Source organism: Homarus americanus, unplaced genomic scaffold (genome assembly GCF_018991925.1).
Source record: "Homarus americanus isolate GMGI-L3 unplaced genomic scaffold, GMGI_Hamer_2.0 scaffold3434, whole genome shotgun sequence".
NCBI classification, from domain to species: Eukaryota; Metazoa; Arthropoda; class Malacostraca; order Decapoda; family Nephropidae; genus Homarus; species Homarus americanus.
Window position 1 is genome coordinate 168221 of NW_024723854.1, and position 19045 is coordinate 187265.

The following is a 19045-nucleotide window of genomic DNA, read 5'->3' on the forward strand; positions in this document are numbered from 1 at the left end:
CCGAAGTTCCATCCTAACTCAGTATCTCTGGAACTATGTGACTTACGGTGATAATTATGGTGTTAAACTATATGTTTTTGGAGTTAAGGAATCTGATAAGATATGCTGAGACAATATTTATAAATATGAAACAAGATACTGTATTGAAATGACTGAGTCAAGTTGCTGAATTTTTAATGCCAGTATTTTACATCTTATAAATCATAGGACATATAAATCCCCATTGATTATAAGCGATGCTTAACAACTGTATTCAAAGAATCATTAGGAAACCAGGACAATTGGGAAGCGTTATGTTATTTTTATTCAGAATGGCAAAAAAAAAAAATTATGCAATATTGCATTGAGAAAATACAAAAAAATAACCATTGTGTGCAATTTGAGATTATGTTAGCAACATATAATTACAAAAACTGTTTATAAGGAATATAACAATTTGGTCATAAATAAATATAAAAATTGGTGCTTATATCTAATAAACAGAAGTTAGAAAGAATCTTTATCATTGTAACTCTATAAATGAAAAATGACACAAATGACAATCAATTGTTCACTCAAAAATAACTTTTTGCTCAAACCTCAGAGTGCGATGCCTAGCATTTAACCTAGGTATGTTAATGCCTAGCAATAACTCGCCAGGCCAACATACAGGCAATTAAAACATCTAATAATTACTTAATAAGTAATATTAGGAGGACACGTCACTACTTGGCATTTAATTGCAATTCTCAAAACCCCCTCCTTCACCCCCCATCATACGCACTGCCATCGTCATCTTCTTGCCTGGCGATTCAGCTGTAAATACACACAAAGAAGGATCCGCGAATTTGTTCTCACATCCAAAGGATGTCGGATCAATGACTTCGTGTATTGGTATGACAGCTTCTTGCCATATTCTTAGTTGACAGGTACATTGCAGGAGATGTAGGTGAAGGCTGTCTTCTGTTGGTGGAAGCTTCTTAGTAGGTACATTTTTCAATGTACCATTTCACATCTTAGAGCATTCACAGACCTGCAGTTTGATTTACTATAAAGACTTCCAATGAATGCAGTTGCAGCCAGTTATTCAGATATTTGTAGTGTCATGCTTTTCCCTAAGTTGGACAAATCCTGGAAGTTGTTGCTCTTTTCCATCATCAACTTATTGGCAGCCTTCTTTCCGTGGCCCCATAAAGAGTTGATAGTGTCACAACCAGTCAAATAGTACATACAGACTGACAGGAAAATGTTCTTTGTGTATTTGATAGCTTGTGAGTGAGTGAGTGAGTGAGAGGGCAGTTCTCATTTCTTTCATTGAGAACATGATGTTGTACGTTTGCCACATCCAACTCTAAAATCCAGGCGTCCAGGATTCTTCTACTCTACTCATCCGCTTAAACTCTAGAGAATCGAGCTGTCATAGAAAACACATCAGCAAATGCTGTGGCAAAAACCTCTGCAACTTCTTGAGGGGCGGCAAATGAGCTGCCGTCACTAACCCTGAGAACTGGGGGAGAATTAGATGAAAATTTGCCTGCTATTTTCTGCACACGTTTCCATACCTAGGACAAGAGAGATTTTTCATTTAGATAGGAGACAGAAGCAAAAGACTGGCAATGGTCATTCTTTAAAACTTGATGAGCTTGGGCTCTGACCACCAAGGAACAGGTCTGCGAGCTACACAACCAGAAGTCCGAGGAATGGAGTAGTGACCAGCCCATTGGAGGAGGCTGGCTAAATATTCAACCGCTTCATCTACAGAGGGAAATTCTTCAATACTCCTGTCTACCTTCGCTAGTTCCTTGTACAAGTCCCTGTCCACCTTGTCTAACCACCAACGGGGAGCTCATGGTGTCAAGAGGACTTCCGTGGAGAGAAGTAGAATAGGGTAGTGGTCACTTCCTCTCAGGTTGTCTGTTACCCTCCACCCAAAGTCCAGTAGAGGGTTGGCTGAGCTCAATGAAAGATCTATGGTTGTAGTCAGGTCTGGACATGATAGTGGATGATATCACAAGTATTTAATATACCCAAGTCCATTTCTTCAATTTTTAAAACTATCAGGTCACCCCTTGGATTATCACCCCAGAGGGTATGCCTTCCATTAAAATTACTGAGAAGATGAGAAGGAAGCTGGTAATTGGTGTACTGGGTGGGAGATAAATGGAGCATATGGTATAGGTATGTTGGAGGTGAATCTTGCAAGCTGTCACCTGCAATAGGGAAGTGATGGATAATGGACTACAGGGTACACCACACTTGTTGAGACAAGGATGGCTATGCCCCCATGGTGCGTCTGTTCTGGATTATAAGGAGAATAAAAGGCTGAATAACCTCTGGGAGGGGGATGATCATAGGCACCTAACACTGTCTCCTGGAGACAAATGCATATAGGGGAGAATTTGCTCAGGAGCAACTGGAGCTCCTCCCAATTGGCTCTTAAGCCTCGATAATTCCATTGGACTATGGTAGCCATGAATGTTGGAGATCTAGGTAGGGACACGTGAGTGTGTGGCCTCCCCAACAGGCATTTAAGCTTAAGCTTAGTTTGGGTGTTGGAGCCTGGAGAAGGCACTTTGAGTGCACCACAACGTGCGCCTCTTACAGTCCCCCTGTTGACGGGGGGATGGCTTGTGTGCAGCTGGGCTTTTCTATCCTGCCCCAGGGTTGAGAGATGTGTCTGTGGCATTGTGACCACAGACAACCCAGATGTGGACCCATATCAGAGTTGACCCTAGGAGATGGCTCTCCATATGGAGGATCCATATAAGTGACTCCTGTGCCAGGGATCCCAACTGCCAGCTCTATTTTAGCTGGGGTCTCGTCACCAGATACTTTTGGAAGAGGATCAGCCGGCATCTCTTAAGAGGAGGCGCCATAATGAGCTGACATCTGTTGGAGTGTCTGGGACTCGGAATTAGGTTCTTAAGTTAGCAAAGGGGCCTTGCTTTCCTTGCAACAGTAGGAGGTTTCTACCATCAATACCTTGTTCAGAGGATCGTCTACCTCCTGAGACTCTAAAGACCCTTGATGGCATTTTGCTGAAATTTTTGTAGTACCAGGATGGTGGGCGGAGGAAATATGAGGAGTAGCAGATGTGCCTGCCTCATCGACAAGGACCTCAGCCAGTCCGAGGATTCAGAATTGATGGCATAGTCAGGTGGGGGAAGCTGAATTCAATATATCCCGGTAGGTACTGATGATTCTCGGTCGGTGTCACAGCAACAGTTCGCCGAGCCTTGTGTCGGAAAAGAACCTGTGCATAGGTATCCCTATGCACAGACAGGGTACGGAGTCAAGTACTTTCCTCAAGGCAGGAGACCTCCACTAGGAGGCTACCATCTTGCTGGGTTGATATTTTTGGTTGTCTCCCACAAATTATTTACTACATATTGACCTGTAAACATAAAAAATATCCAGGAACGTTATGGAGCACAAGGTATTTTACAAAATCTATCTGCTTGAACCCGTGTAGAGGCGTCATGGAGGGTGCCAGGACCAGTGGGCCTCCTGCGGCTCTTATTCTTGGATATTTGTCGTGACTCAGAGCCACTTTTCCCTATCCGATAGGGCCTCAATGTAGCAAATGATGATCCAGAGGAAGGTCCAGGGACAGGTGCAGGGTCACCAGGGGGAATATCTGGCTGGTTATTTGTTTTTTCATTCCATAAAGAAACTAAATTACTTCATCCCCCCCTTCCCCCCCACCACCATGGAACCTAGCAAGGGGAGGTCATTGTCAGAGGTAAGACCCTGGTGATCCCAGGGGTAGCAGGGAAGTACAGTCGGCCCTTCACATACGCAGGTTTAGCATACACGGATTCGCAAATACGCGGATTGCCCCGCCGGAGGAATATTCTGTGCATTGAAGTAATTGAAGTACATTCAAATCGCACGCGGCACCGCGCACCGCCCGCCACCCCACACACACACACACACACGCGTCACGCCACCCCCGCGCTCCCTCACTCAGTCAGTCTCGCTGTAACCACGCTTGTGTTGACATGAGCATTGTAGGTCGACCCTGATTTTTTGACCAAAACATCGTTAATTTATGATATTCCTTGTTTATAAGTCGACCCAAGTTTTTGAGGGTATTGGAACAAGAAAACCTTCAGTAAAAACACTCTATGTCCTATAAACTGAGGCTCGCCGTGATTGAAACACAGAGTGCCGAAGGCAAATTGTTTACCATTTATTATTACGACACTTTACACTGAAACGCGGGTAGTTTCAACAAAAATATTGTATATTTCCATTCAAGTATTTATTCAAGTCAATTAGGAGGGAATATTATTGTAATACAACAGTTTTTTAACTGAAAACCAGTACTGTACACTAAAGTACAAAATTTTTTATCTCTTGAGCAAAATATATGACGTTTATATTCAAATTATTGGCTGTCTTGCAAGGATTCCAGCAATGCAAATTATAATCTCCTAACTTTAGTCTGAGATATTATATAAGATAAAAACTGTAAGCCTAAATAAACCCCTGGCTGAGCAGACGGGGAGGGAGGGACGGAGCCAGCCAGCCAGCAAGGGGTGGTGGGAGGGGGGGGTGCGTGGGTTGAGGTGATATGTTTGTCAGTTTGAGCCGAAGGTCTCTGTGTGTTTATTTAACAGTCCTACTAAGCTTCTCCCATTTTAAAATGCCAGTGTATGTAAATGGATGAAAATAAATGAAGAAATTTTTGTAAATCTACCCAAAAATAGTTGAAAACTTTATACTGTATAATAAAATGTACTACACAGTATTGTACACTAATGTACTACATTTTTATATCTTGAGCAAAATATATGACGTTTATATACAAATTATTGGCTGTCTTGCAAGGATTCCAGCAATGCAAATTATAATCTCCTAACTTTAGTCTGAGATATTATATAAAATAAACACCTTAAAGAATAAAGTTATCACCAATAATCTTTTGTAGCCAGCGAGCATGGGGGGGGAACAGGGGGAGGGGGGGGAGGTGAGGTGACAGAGTGTGGTGTTTGTTTATTTATTTGAGATAAGATGTGACAGTTGGCGCTGAAGGCCGACGTGTTTATTTATCATTACTTAAGAGTGACTAAGCTCTTCTCATAATTTGCCACCCAAATGACCTGGGTGAATATAACTTACATTGCTGGGATTCTTGTAAGATAGTGATTTATTTGAACACCTGTATAAACAATCTATATTTGCAATAGACATAACAATTTAAGTACAGTAATCATTTAGTACATGTACAGTACAGGTTTGTTCCACGGTAAATCTTTTGAACAACGAAAGAAAGCGAAAGTCATTGTTTTCGTCATGATTTTATCCCACTTTCCACTGTAATACGTACTTCATTTCAGCAAAAATATTACATTTCCATATTTATTTCTGAGAATATATTTATTCAGTCACAGTTAAGGTAAAATATACTTGTGATGTAATATTTTAATGAAAATACCCGGTATTTAGAAATACGGTATTGTAGTTTTCTTTTGTTTCAAATTTAATTAACAAAGATTGATGTTTCAAATGTAATGAAAAAAAATTTATGTACAGTATTGTAGTGGACGTCTCCCCTACAAACTGCGTAGCTGCACACCACCTGCTACCGTCTTCCCTAGCAACCAAGCGTATCCGCATTCCAATGCCCGCCGTATCCTAGCAACCGAGCCAAAAGGCCGGTGACTTCTCCGGTTTTCCCAACATGACTCATAGCGGCTGCTGGGTATATAAGCTCTGTCTCTCCATTGAGATTCATTCTGACCATTCTTCTTGAACAAGCAACACCTCCTCCTCCGCCGCTGCCTGGCTGCCCCTAGCATCTCCTCGCCTGCCTGCAGCAGCCGTTCACCAGCCGTCCTCTGAGCCCTCACCAACCAACTCTCATTCTGCCCATTTTCCTGAACAAGCACCACCTCCAGCAAGCCTTAGCTGTCCAGCATTCATTCAATCAGGAGGCGCAACAGGCAACATCTTCAACGAAGCTCCTGCACATCTACTCCTACAACACACTCAACTTCACTGAGCAGCCCTCACCAGCGGCATCTCCAGCACAGACTGTTCTATATAATTTATATACAAGAAAACCACATAGAGCTTCATCCTATGCTAGACAACATTAATATACTCTACAGTATCTATAAATAAACTTTAAAAAATGAATACTTTGTTTACATCATCCTGTGCATACCATACCATGCATTTGGCTACTTTGGGCTTGCTATGATGGCGCAAAGATCTGCCCTGGCAACTGTACCGAACTCACAGCTGGTGGTGGGTTGGTGCTTCCATTGTTTACTGTATTAACTTAACCTAAACTATTACCCGTTTAGTCGACCCCCAATTTTTTGCCAAATAATTTGGTCTTAAAACTCCTAACTTCACACAGGTATATATACGGTACATAAGGACATGGGGGAAAGTAAGATTTAAAGAGATTTTCGTATATCTCTTTGTTACCTAAAGCATGTTAAGGGCCGATGGTGAGCATTTAGGGTAACCACCAGGTGGCCAAGACGGCAGCTCCTGGACCATATGAGTGCCAGGTTCCCTGATGCCCGCTTGACCCTAGCCGCACTGTGACCAGCCGATTAACTTGATCGGGCCCAACCGAGCCACCCATCTAGCTGAAATAGGGGCTCAAAGAGGTGTGTTGCTAGCCGCAGCGTGTGGCGTCGCTCAACCTCCAGGACTCCCGTCTCCCAGCATTAAGGGATGCCACGCATGGCAAACACGTGGGAGAATATTCCAGCCCCAGTGATCTGGGCTGGAGACGTTGCTGCTGGTCTGCTCTCAAAACTAGCAGCAGGATAGTAGCCATTTTGTCTGGACCCTACTGGTGACCTACCCAGTTTGGGAAACCCTTGCCCTCCCTCCGAGGAGAAAAAGAAGGGGGGGTCAGGCCCCACTCTGGAACTGCTCACCAGATCATCGGGACTCGCAAGGCCCTCCACCTCATCAAAGCAGCTCCCACTGAGGGGGTGCAAGTGTTAAAACATGATTACAGTTACGTATTACAATCAGATGACTGGAGAGTGTCTGCCTAATTTAGGTTCAAAACGACAGCATCTACTGGTGAGTATAGTATTTTTTTATACAGTAGTATACATTATTTTGTTTACAGTATTAACCCCTACGAACCGGGTGACATTCATGAACGGTTGACCGGCGCCCTGGGTGACGTTCCAGAAAGCGCTCCTTTTCCTGCAGCTGTTTGAATGCCCAACTCGGGTTAACAGGTACCAGCATGACTATTTTTCTCTCCCAAAACACGGAGGGGAGCGTGGGTAGGCCCAGTGCGGTCAGTAACCATTCGCCCGTGGTCATGGAGAGTAACCCTTCAACTTCTCGTGTCCGTTCCCCCTGCATCTTCCACCCCAATAAAGCATTGTCACCGCGGGTTGGATGATAGCGAAAAAGGACAGAACTCTTTGATTTGAGTACAGTAGTGGTCGATTCTGGTGAAAGTGGTGATGAAGGCATTGATTATCAGCCTAGTGACCAAGAGGATAGCATTGAGTTAGACGATGTTGTCTCAACCAGTGAGGAAGAGGAGGAAGCGGGCAGCGAGGCCCAGCCAGAACGGCATATCCCCGCCAGGCGCTCATTACCAGACAAGGGTTAATGGATGCCTTTGTTTGGTCTGATGGCAGTAATTTTTAGCCTGATATCCCTGAATTCAGAAGATCATCAGGTGGAATTACCCCTGAATTTCCTTGTACAGAGGAATCACATGAGATAAATTATTTTTGTGCGTTCTTTGATGGTGCAATTATGGACTTACTGTGTACCGAGACAAATTTTTTTTATCAGAACACATGTGGTGTTGACCCCGGCTCTGGCCCCTCGCCACACATGCATCGATAGAGTAATGTCAGTGTTGCCGAACTGTATGTGTTTTTTCTATTACTGATGCTCATGGGACATGCGAAAAAACATGTACAGTAAAGCCTCGAATAACGACATTAATGTGTCCTCCAATATTGCAGTGTAAGGTGAATCATCTTATCGCGTATCATTAATTACCATTAAAATAAAGCACTAATAATGAGATGCGTTCCCAAGTGTGACCTTTCATATCTTTTGTGTGGCTTTTTACCCTCTTTTCCCCCCGAAACAATACAATTAATGAAAATTACAAACTATATTTTTCAAATAATGTTTCTGAATGCATCTTATACAATATAAATGAATAATAATACGGTAACACAAGAGGAGATGAGACGCCATTGTTTTCGTTTGTGTTTATAGCCGGGGGTCCGGGACGATAGTTCTACACGAGAAAATTAAGAAAATAACACCCTGGTTGTAGCTGTAGTAAATTTAATGTAAAAAAAATAATATACTGTATATGTTTTAAGTAACGTTATTTAATGTTAATAAATGGAACAATCGAAGTAGCTAACCAATAATGGGAAATATAAAAAAGAAAGAAAAAAGAGATGGATTGGGAACGCCAACATATAAGTGCGCATTTAAGGATACTGCATCATTTATCTAAAGAATATGTACAAAAGATTCATTTTTGTTTATTACTGAATACAGTGGTCCCTCGGTTAACAAACGGTTCGATTAACGAATTACCTCCAATAAGGATCTGCAATTCGGTTAACGAACAAAACTTCGAATAACGAAATCCTTACGACAAACACGTTTTGTTGTGAGCATCAGCTGATGGGCTAGTCTGCCAATTCAGTAATCTGTTCTATGTTTACATTCGTTTTCAGTGGAGTAAATTTCAGGAAAGTTGTGCTCTTTAATATTTTTTCATTTTTTATGTTAAAATTATTTGTCATTTTAAAATTTAGTTAACATATTGATAATATATGCAGTACAGGGAACTAGTTTTTTGTGCGCCCATCAGTCGCTTGACTCAGCCACCAGGCGTCAGTTTGGCTTTGTTGACAGTGGAGTGAACATCGATTTTGTTGGTGTATTGAATATTTTTGCATTTTTACATTGAAATTATTGGTCATTCTGAAATTTAGTTAACATATTGATAATATATAGCACAGTGCAGTGTTGATTTAAATAAAATAATCTTGAATTACACCTAGTGAACTTAAAATTTTATTGGTGAAATGACTGCATCAAGCATGGGTCCCCTGAAAGGTGATTTCTCCTCCATTCCCACTTCCTTCTCTTCTCCCTTCTCCTCCACCCCCACTTCTAATTCCCATCATCATCAACCAGGAACCTTCTACATACACACCTCAAAGTAAGTGTACTTTACTGCATTTTTTTTTTTTTTTTTACTTTCTATGTACTTTTCTGTGAGCTGGAACCAATTACCCAATATCCCATTGAAACAATGGATTCGGTTAACGAACGACCCTCTGGAACGAACTGTGTTCATTGACCGAGGGACCACTGTATATATTTGATTGAATTACTTTATATATGTAAATGAAGAATACAATTAATAAACACGAGGATATTAAAAACACACAAGAGGATAAGACGAAATTGTTGTCAGTGTTACACCCAATGACCCATATACTTGCCTTTCATAACCCCTCTGATATAGGTCTAATTCCATTTTATGACGACAATGAATTAAGATATTCCTCTCTATAGGTTTCACCAAGATTTTGAGGGTAATTGGAACAAAAACCTTCAGAAAAAAATCTTCCCATAAATTTTTTTACTATTTATTATTACTTACACTTTATTAACTGAAACGAGGGTAGTTTCAACAAAATATTGTATTTCCATTCAAGTATTATTCAAGTCAATTAGGAGGGAATTATTATTGTAATACAACAGTTTTTTAACTAAACCATTCAAAAAGTGATTACGGTAACATCTTGAACGAAAGAAAGTGAGTCATTGTTTTCAGCCACTATTTTATCCACTTTCCACTGTACGCATCGTCATTTCAGGAAAATACATTTCGAATGTAGTATAAAAGTGTAGAATATCATTGTAATATAACAATTTTAACCTAAAAAACTATTAAAAAAACGAATAACATCTCAAGAACATCGGAAGCTGATGAAGTCTCTTTTGTCTATGTATTTATCCTATTTTACATTTGAAATGCTTCAGCAAAACTACTATTTATTTCCAGAATATATTCATTCAGGCACAGTTTAGGTAAAATATACGTGGGATGTAAAGTTTTTAACCGAAACCATCTGAAAACATCAGAATTCTCTAGCCCATCTCAATGAGAGGACTGGGAGAAGCTGTTTGGGCTGCAGGCGATGACAAGGAAAATGATTTTGATGGATTTTAATGAAAATATTCAGAAATATGGTATCGTAATATTTATTCAGTCAATAGGATGTTATTGTAATACAATACAACAGTTTTTTAACTAAACCATTCGAGTGGATTACGTAACATCTTTTGAGCGTAAAACAGCGTAAAGTCATTGTTTCTCATCACAATTTTATCCACTTTCCACTACGAGATGTCATCAGTACATTTCAGAAGGTATTATATCAACCACAGTATGAATAGAATATCACTAATATAACAGTATTTTAACCAAAACTATTAAAAATACGAAACATATCTTGAAAATCGGAAGGTTAGGTAAAGTCTTTTGTTTCATAGTTTATCTAATTTACATTAAATACATCACGTTTCAGCAAAACTGCTATTTATTTCAGAATATGGAAATGTAATATTTTGCTGAAAAATGACGCATTTATAGAAGTGGAGTGATAAAATCGTACAAAACAATACTCGCTTTTTCATCACAGATGTTACCGGTAATTTTTGAATGGTTTCAGTTAAAACTACTGCAATAATATTCTATCCTAATTCACTTGTGATGTAAAGTTTTTAACTGAAAACGATTGAAAACACGCGGTACCGTCTAGCTGATACGCAGAGCCACAGTCGTGGAGGCTTTGTGTTTGCATCGGCCTCTTCTTAAGCAGCTTAATTTTAAATGACTGAAATTTGCGCAGCTTATTTTTCTTTGCTTCTTATTTTTTCCAGAAATACAAGTTTTATATAATACAATGTTACGGTACTTTTAATTTAGTATTAAAAAATACAGAAGACACCAAACAAATACTAGTACGATTTGCTGACTCTCCCAAAGACCAAACAGCTGGTACTTCTCCCTTGTCTCTCAAAAATATTGTATTCTAATATCTTCTGTTATTCTTCCAATTTCTCACTTTAACTGGTATTTTTACTTCATATTGCCTATAAGGATAAACTACAGTAATTGAGGTTAGATATTGTTATAAATTTGATTACGGGTCCTTGGCAGGTACCGTTAGAACCACCTGACCCTACCAACAGTGCCAAAGTCATAGGTTTTTTTTACATTTTTGGTGTCTCCATTTGTTAATTTTCTGGGTTTTGTAATACGCCTATATTGTAAAACGATTCTAAACTTGTAAATTAAAATGAAACTGGCAACTGTGTGTAGAACCACTCACATCATATTGATGTTTCAAATTTAATTAACAAAATTTTTGTATCTATAAATACACTTTTAAAATGAATACTTTATGTTTTACATACTCCTGTATACCATACCATGCATTTGGCTACTTTGGCTTGCTATGATGACTAAAGAGATCTGCCCTGGCAACTGTACCCCACTCACAGCTGGTGGTGCTGCGAGGGCCGCTTCCATTGTTTACTGGTAGTTACTGGTAATTTTTTTTCAACCTAACTAAACTATTACCTCATGATAGAGTTGCACCCTACTTTTGCCTAAAATTTGGTCTTAAGAACTCGCTATACACGGTATATATGTATGAACATACATAGTCATTTATCTTATGTACAAAAGATTCATTATTGTTTAATACTGTAAATGTATTTGATTGAATTATTTTATATAGAAATGAACAATGCACTATGATAATATGTAGAATATAAAACACACAAGAGGAGACAAGACGGCATTGTTTCGAGTGACGATGGTTCTACATAAGAAACTGAAGAAAATAAGACCTGGTAGCTGTAGTGAACTTAATTAAAAAACTGAATACCTGTAAGTTTTAAGTAATGCTATTTAATGTTAATAAATGGAACACTAGGAGTAGCTAACCACTAATGGTAAGGAAATAAGACGACAGAACGCAATGTATGAACAGTTAGTGTGTACATGTAAAACATATCGTCATTTCTCTTAATATTAGGAAATATAAAGCACATATTTACTGTTCATATATGTTTAAATAATATTTACGAATGTAAAACAAAACTCTATTCACCAAGGTAAAGTTTAAAACATAAGGACAGCCAATGAATATTGTGCAGTTTTACTCAGATGATGAAGTCATCAGGTTCAACTCTGGCTGAAGCTGTAGCTTTCCATAAAGCTGTTGCTGAAACTGTTACTGAACCTGAAGTTGATGTTAGCTGCTTATGATACTGAATTTGATGGTGTATGAAGTTGACTGTTTAGGCCTTCAATAATAAAGCTATCGAAAAGAACCTTGCACAGCTGCTTTCTTTTCCCATTATACATCTTTGTGTAGAGGTCATTTGCATCTATTTAAATTATAATGTTTTTGTTGATGGATCCATCAGAAAAATATGTTCATTGCTTGCTCCATATAATATCCACAGACCTCTCACCTTTTCATATCGTTTACACATCTAGTTTCTCGCTGCTTAGACACTTTCTATTAGCTTTGAAACAACACTACCATCACTTGCTCTCTTGCTCATGTTCAATAGGATGCAAAATGCTGTAAGAAACCTGAGAAAGTTTTTCCAGTTCCTGCTCCAGATGTGAAAACAAAAGGCCCGCCAAGCTCCGACTGTTGTTTACCACTCATTAGCAAGGCAGCTTCTTTGCACAAGGCGCCTTATTTTACAGCAATTTTTTTTACATAGTGGGATTTAGTTATTATTTATATGAAAACGTAATTTTATTTTATTTTTATTACATTTTGGTCGTAAATACGAATGGAATAAGGACGTAAATTGAATTGGCCAAATAACTAGGGTTTTAAATATGAAAAGTTGTTGGTTGAACCGTTGTTATCAGAGGCTATAATGTACTGTACTTCACGAGTATTGGATATCTCCTGATGACATCACAGCAACTCCATTGTTTGCAAAATTCATGTCCAGAGACTGGTTTGCCTACATCCTACACTTTGTAGATAACAACATTCCTGTGGCTGGTGACAGACTTTGGAAAAATAGGGAAGTTTTTACAATAATGAAGGAACGTTTGACGAAGTTCTTCAGACCCTTTCAAAACGAAGTGGTGGACGAGTCTCTGATGCTTTTCAGAGGACGTGTTGTTTTTAGACAATACATAACCTCAAAACGACATCGCTTTGGGATCAAGTTCTTTGTGCTGTGTGACTGAGATACTGGGTATGTTTTAGATCTCGTTGTTTACATAGCAAGTGTTGTAGACATACCCAAGGATGACCCACATGGTTTCTCTGGTGCTGTTGTCTGGCGCTCTCCCAAACACAAAGACAACCAGACAGTCTGGCAGCAGACTGGGTGTGTAGCTCTTTATGAAAAGTAATGCAAATAAAATAAACTCTAAATGAATTATTTATAGGAAGTAAGTATTTTTATCAGTAAAAATATGTATTTTTGGCCATGTTGGACACAAAGGAGATAGGAAAAGGAACCCTAATGCGTAGTGACCGCGAGTGAAACCAACCTTTCTCCTTATTTTATTCCTCACTGAGGGACAATATATAGTTTTTCTTATGTCTTTTTCATTGTTTTATCATTTATTTATGTAATAAACAGGAACACCCAAACAGACCAGCACCCATACACACAGGCAGGCACCCATACACTCATGTGAACGACCGTTATAAAGCCGGGTAGCTCTTGCACTGATGTCTAGCCATGTCTCATGCATGGAGCCTTTCCAGAATACTTATGTGTCTTAGTGTGTCTGGATTAAATACTGGCACGGCCTGAATTGGCAGTGCAGACGAGTGAGCACCTGATAGAGCATCGGCCAGCTAAGTTCAGGGGATACAGGGGGAACATTGATAGCAAGAAAATCATCACGGGTCCTAGGTGATACGACCTATGTGCCCGTGACGTGGGGGATGCACTCACAACACGCGATGAACACTATCTGTCCTTGAACTATCTGGGCTATTGACAATCCTGGCATGGGCTCTGGTCACGGGGCGGCATGGCGACGATCTATCAACACTCGCAATTTGTTAAACTATCAACCAATTGCTTCTACGTCACAATACTGAAACTGACACTAACTTAACTCAATAGGGGATCTGAAGCTATCAAATAATTATATGCGCCACTCATCATCTAGATATAGGTGAGGTTATAATACTGATTAGTTTAATGTCACCAATTTAAACACTGTTGAATAATATTTAGGCTTCGCAAACTGTGAATACGTCACTCCAAAAATTTACCCATTGCTAAAATAGCAGGTCTTTCAACAAACGTTAGTTCTTCCAATCACCCACATGGAAAGTAAAATAACTTGTATACAACATTCTTTCCTGAATTAAATATTTTGGCTAAGAGATAATTAAGTACAGTATCACATTAAACCTCCAGTCATAATATTGAACACAAAAATAACTGAATTTAATTCATCTATATGTATCTCACTATCTCTACCACTAATAGGTGTTAATTTTAGAATATTATTATGGCCATTAAACAACCCTCAAATTCCAACCTAATTCACCCATGAAACACAACACCTTGAGATATATTTGGTAGAATACAGGGCAAGCCGCGTGTGAGACTTTTGTTATATGAATAAACACACCACTCGTCACCATTTATAACAAAGGTTTTATGTCTACTTTACTCAGTCAGGGTGCAGCTGTTGTTACTGAAAGGGTCACTTGACAATGTACATTTTGGTATCCATGCATCTGTTACTGGGGGAACCCTTTTGTTTTAGATTAATGTATTAGTTAGGAAGGTTAGTGGAAAGATATTTTCCATTTAAGTTTATTCAGCAAGGACGTGACATAAGGCACCTATCCTATTTTCTAACTAGATACCATGGGGATGGAGCTCACTATACACCGCAAAAAAACTAAAGAGAAAAACAAGAACACATCACCACATCACCGATCCTCAGTATACTGCCCGGCCACACACAGGAACCTCACTCACACACTCAACAGCCAAACTGTCCTGTTTTTTCTTACACCCATCCTGTTGTCGGGGCCTTTTCAGTCTCAATCAGAGTAAGTTTTTCCAAGGGTCCTTATGTTCTGCTACCTTGATTGGTTGGCACACTGTATGAGGGCCATCTCCATGGCACCCATATAGGTTTACAGTTATTCTAGGCTGTAACAATTGTGTCCATTTGGTCTGACAAGTGCCATAAACATTGTAACGTCATCAATGGGTGTATGGGTGCCTGCCTGTGTGTATATGCGCCGGTCTGTGTGGGTGTTCCTGTTTATTACAACCTAGCCCAGGCACAGTAACAACACATTGTACTTATACAAAAAAATATATATATAAATAAATAAAAAATAAAAAAAATAAAATAAAATACAGTGGAGTTTACATAAATAAATATGATTCTGTGCCAGATGCATCATTTAGATTCGGGAATATTTCATGTGAAGAGTGGAAAATTCCAGTGCCTTTCCTGTAACACAGCTCCAATCATGCCCATATCATAAAGATTTTTATTTATTTTATTTAACTGAACTTTAGAAAATATTCAGGATTATTTGGGTAAAATAAATGGTGTCCAATTTGATTAAAACTGAATTTAATGACTACTATTTCAACATTTCTTATGTTTTTTTTTTTTATATAAAAGAATGGAGTTCCCATCATTATACTGTGTTAAAATATTTTATTTGAGTATCTCTTATTGGAAACATCTCATAGAGAATTTATTCCGGATGATTATGATATCAAATTCACCTAACACAAATAGAACAGATGCTGTGAATAAAATTTTATAAAGTACACTTTTTGCTAGGGTGAGAGAGGTGGTGGTGTGACCGAGTGAGAAGGAAGGGGCGGAGGGGGTGACCTCATAGGGAGACCCTCTCCCCCACAAAGGCTTGCCTTTCACCCAGTGCCTGTCACCAACTCCTGCCTCTCACTCACTTTTTCATTCATGATACAATATTGCTTATTATTTATTCATTAGAGATACATTACTCTAATAAGTTTATTATTTGTACCCTTCATATACAATACTGTATATATCTCAGGTAAAAAATAACGTCCTCAGGAACGCATCTCCAAAACTAACAGTACCAAATTCATTTCTAATACAATCAGAGTAAAAGTTTATACATTTTTTCCTAGCAGCCTTGCACCTCAAAAATACCTTAGTTTGCCTTTATTCAAGACATCTTCAGATCATGACCTCTAATCCCCCCACCCAACAATGGGTGACCTGACATTCCATCAGGTCAGTAATATTAGACCACTAATCCCCCACAGTTCCAAGTGAGTGGAAAATACCAGTCTTCGCTGTAACACACAGCTTCATTCACGAGGCGCCTCGCACACCCATAGCATATGGATTCTTAGATCTTAAATATATTTAACCCAACTTTTAGATAAACTATTCAGGATTATTCTGGTAAGGAAATGGAGTTTCAAAATTAGAACTGCTTTTGGAGACTGGTAGTTTAGACTCTGGAAAGTTCATTGGCACCCAGATACATTCTGGGGATGTGAACTAGTGTCTGTCTGTGCAAGATGCATAGTTTAGACTTTTGGAAACTTACCAGTAACAGGAAAAAATTCTGGGGTTAAGGGATTTTTCTGGTGAGAAAATCACATGGTTACCCGAAAATTTTTCATCCCCAGAAGTACTCTGCACCAATTGTTCTGACTAACAGGGATATCACATAACCCAAACAAAATTGCCATAGGAACTGTTTATCAACTGACATGAACAATTTTCAAAATGATATTTTTCAATTTGTTGTACAGTATGTAGGCATTAAGAAAATTTCTGGAACAACATAGCCCTGTTTAAAAAACAATTGTATCTAAATCTAGATTTTTCTTTCAAGGAAATTTTTATTTTATTTTTGTACCATCTTGCAATTTCTTTACAATGTAAATCATGTTCCGAGGTAAATTCTGATAGGTTTGGGATGAAGCAGCCATTTAGTGCTGGTTACTACAATAAACTCATCAGTACTTGATTCATATCAAGAAATACATTACATTTCAGTAAAATACTGTATTATACAGGTACTTACTTTCTACTTCATTCTGGACTTGTGCCATGGAAGACAGTACAGTATGTACAGTACAGTATATCTATGTTTTGACAATTTCCATGATTATCTCTAGCATCAGAGTGAGAATTAGAAATAACTGCTTACCTTCATATCTCCAAATTGTACAAAGTAGTAGGGATCATCTTCAAGAATGATGAGGTTATAGTCTGACGCAATTTTATATATCTCTCGGCGTCGCTCCTCAGTAAAGGACACTCCAGTAGGGTTACAGGCATTAGGGTTGATATATAATACCTGAGGAAGGATAGAAATTGTATATTCTAACATTTATTATAGAAATGGAAGAATTTTCTAGATGAAATATTTTTACTTAAGCACATTTGCCAATTGTCAGTTCATCAACCAGTTCTTTGTTATGCACTGTTAGTAAGTACTGGACATCTTGGACTATCTATTTCAAAATTCATAATTTTTCCATCTTTTATCTATTGTTTCCCTTTGTACCTTCTCAGTCCTTCACCGCTGACTCTTATATGAGCTGAGACAACCCTTATAATAAGTGGACACAAGCAGGTAGACTCTACTTCACTTGGGCATACCTTTGGTATTCCTTCCTCTGCATCTCGAACATCCTCCGGCTTCCATTTAGACAGAGTTGCCTTTAAGGACTCAGGAATCATCCCATCATGATCTCAGCCAGTAAGTATTGGGCACGACTCACCTGATGGAAAAATTTCAATAACTTTATTAACAAAAGAACAGAAAATGAAATAAACAACTAAATGCTATTGAACTACTCTAGGAACATATATTAGTTTCACTCCTGTTCTTAATGTCCTACTGTGTTGGTGGTGTGTGTCCCACTGTGCTGGTGGTGTGTGTCCCACTGTGCTGGTGGTGTGGGTCCCACTGTGCTGGTGGTGTGGGTCCCACTGTGTTGGTGTGTGTCCCACTGTGCTGGTGGTGTGTCCTACTGTGTTGGTGGTGTGTGTCCCACTGTGCTGGGTGTGTGTCCCACCGGTGTTGGTGGTGTGATCCACCTGTGCTGGTGGTGTGTGTCCCACCGTGTTGGTGGTGTGTGTCCCACTGTGCTGGTGGTGTGTCCCACTGTGCTGCGGTGTGTGTCCCACTGTGTTGGTGGTGTGTGTCCCACTGTGTTGGTGGTGTGTGACCCACTGTGTTGGTGGTGTGTGTCCCACTGTGTTGGTGGTGTGTGTCCTAATGTGTTGGTGGTGTGGTCCCACTGTGTTGGTGGTGTGTGACCCACTGTGCTGGTGGTGTGTGTCCCAATGTGTTGGTGAAAACCTACCGTGTTGGTGTGTGTCCCACTGTGTTGGTGGTGTGTCCCACTGTGTTGGTGGTGCGGGTCCCACTTCGTGTTGGTGGTGTGTGACCTACTGTGTTGGTGGTGTGTGTCCTACTGTGTTGGTGGTGTGTGTCCCACTGTGTTGGTGGTGTGTGTCCTACCGTGTTGGTGGTGCGTGTCCAACGTTGGTGGTGCGTCCTACTGTGTTGGTGGTGTGGAATCCCACTGCAAGGGTGGTGTGCGGTCCCACTGTGTTGGTGGTGTGGGTCCTACTGTGCTGGTGGTGTGGGTCCCATCGTGCTGGTGGTGTGCGGTCCTACTGTGTTGGTGGTGCGTGTCCCACCGTGTTGGTGGTGTGTGTCCCACTGTGCTGGTGGTGTGTCCCACTGTGTGTTGGTGGTGTGTGTCCTACTGTGCTGGTGGTGTGTGTCCTACTGTGTTGGTGGTGTGTGTCCCACTGTGTTGGTGGTGTGTGTCCCACCGCAGCTGGTGGTGTGTGTCCCACCGCGGTTGGTGGTGTGTGTCCCACCGCGGTTGGTGGTGTGTGTCCGACCGTGTTGGTGGTGTGTGTCCCACTGTGTTGGTGGTGTGTGACCCACTGTGTTGGTGGTGTGTGTCCCATCAGGCGCAGGTGTGTGTCCCACTGTGTTGG

The 19045-nt window shown here is 40.0% G+C and overlaps 1 protein-coding gene across 1 annotated transcript in view; it reads right to left on the reverse strand.

Annotated features, from left to right (window-relative positions):
• The window catches only part of LOC121863974 (kynurenine/alpha-aminoadipate aminotransferase, mitochondrial-like), a 61313-nt gene extending 43538 nt beyond the window's left edge, over window positions 1-17775 (reverse strand). The window contains exons 1-2 of the mRNA XM_042362833.1: window positions 17687-17775; window positions 17232-17381 (exon numbers count right to left, since the gene is read on the reverse strand). Coding sequence (XP_042218767.1) covers window positions 17232-17381; window positions 17687-17767 — 231 coding nt within the window. The 5' untranslated portion in view covers window positions 17768-17775. The remainder of the gene's footprint in view (window positions 1-17231; window positions 17382-17686) is intronic.
• Window positions 17776-19045: the final 1270 nt, after the last annotated feature.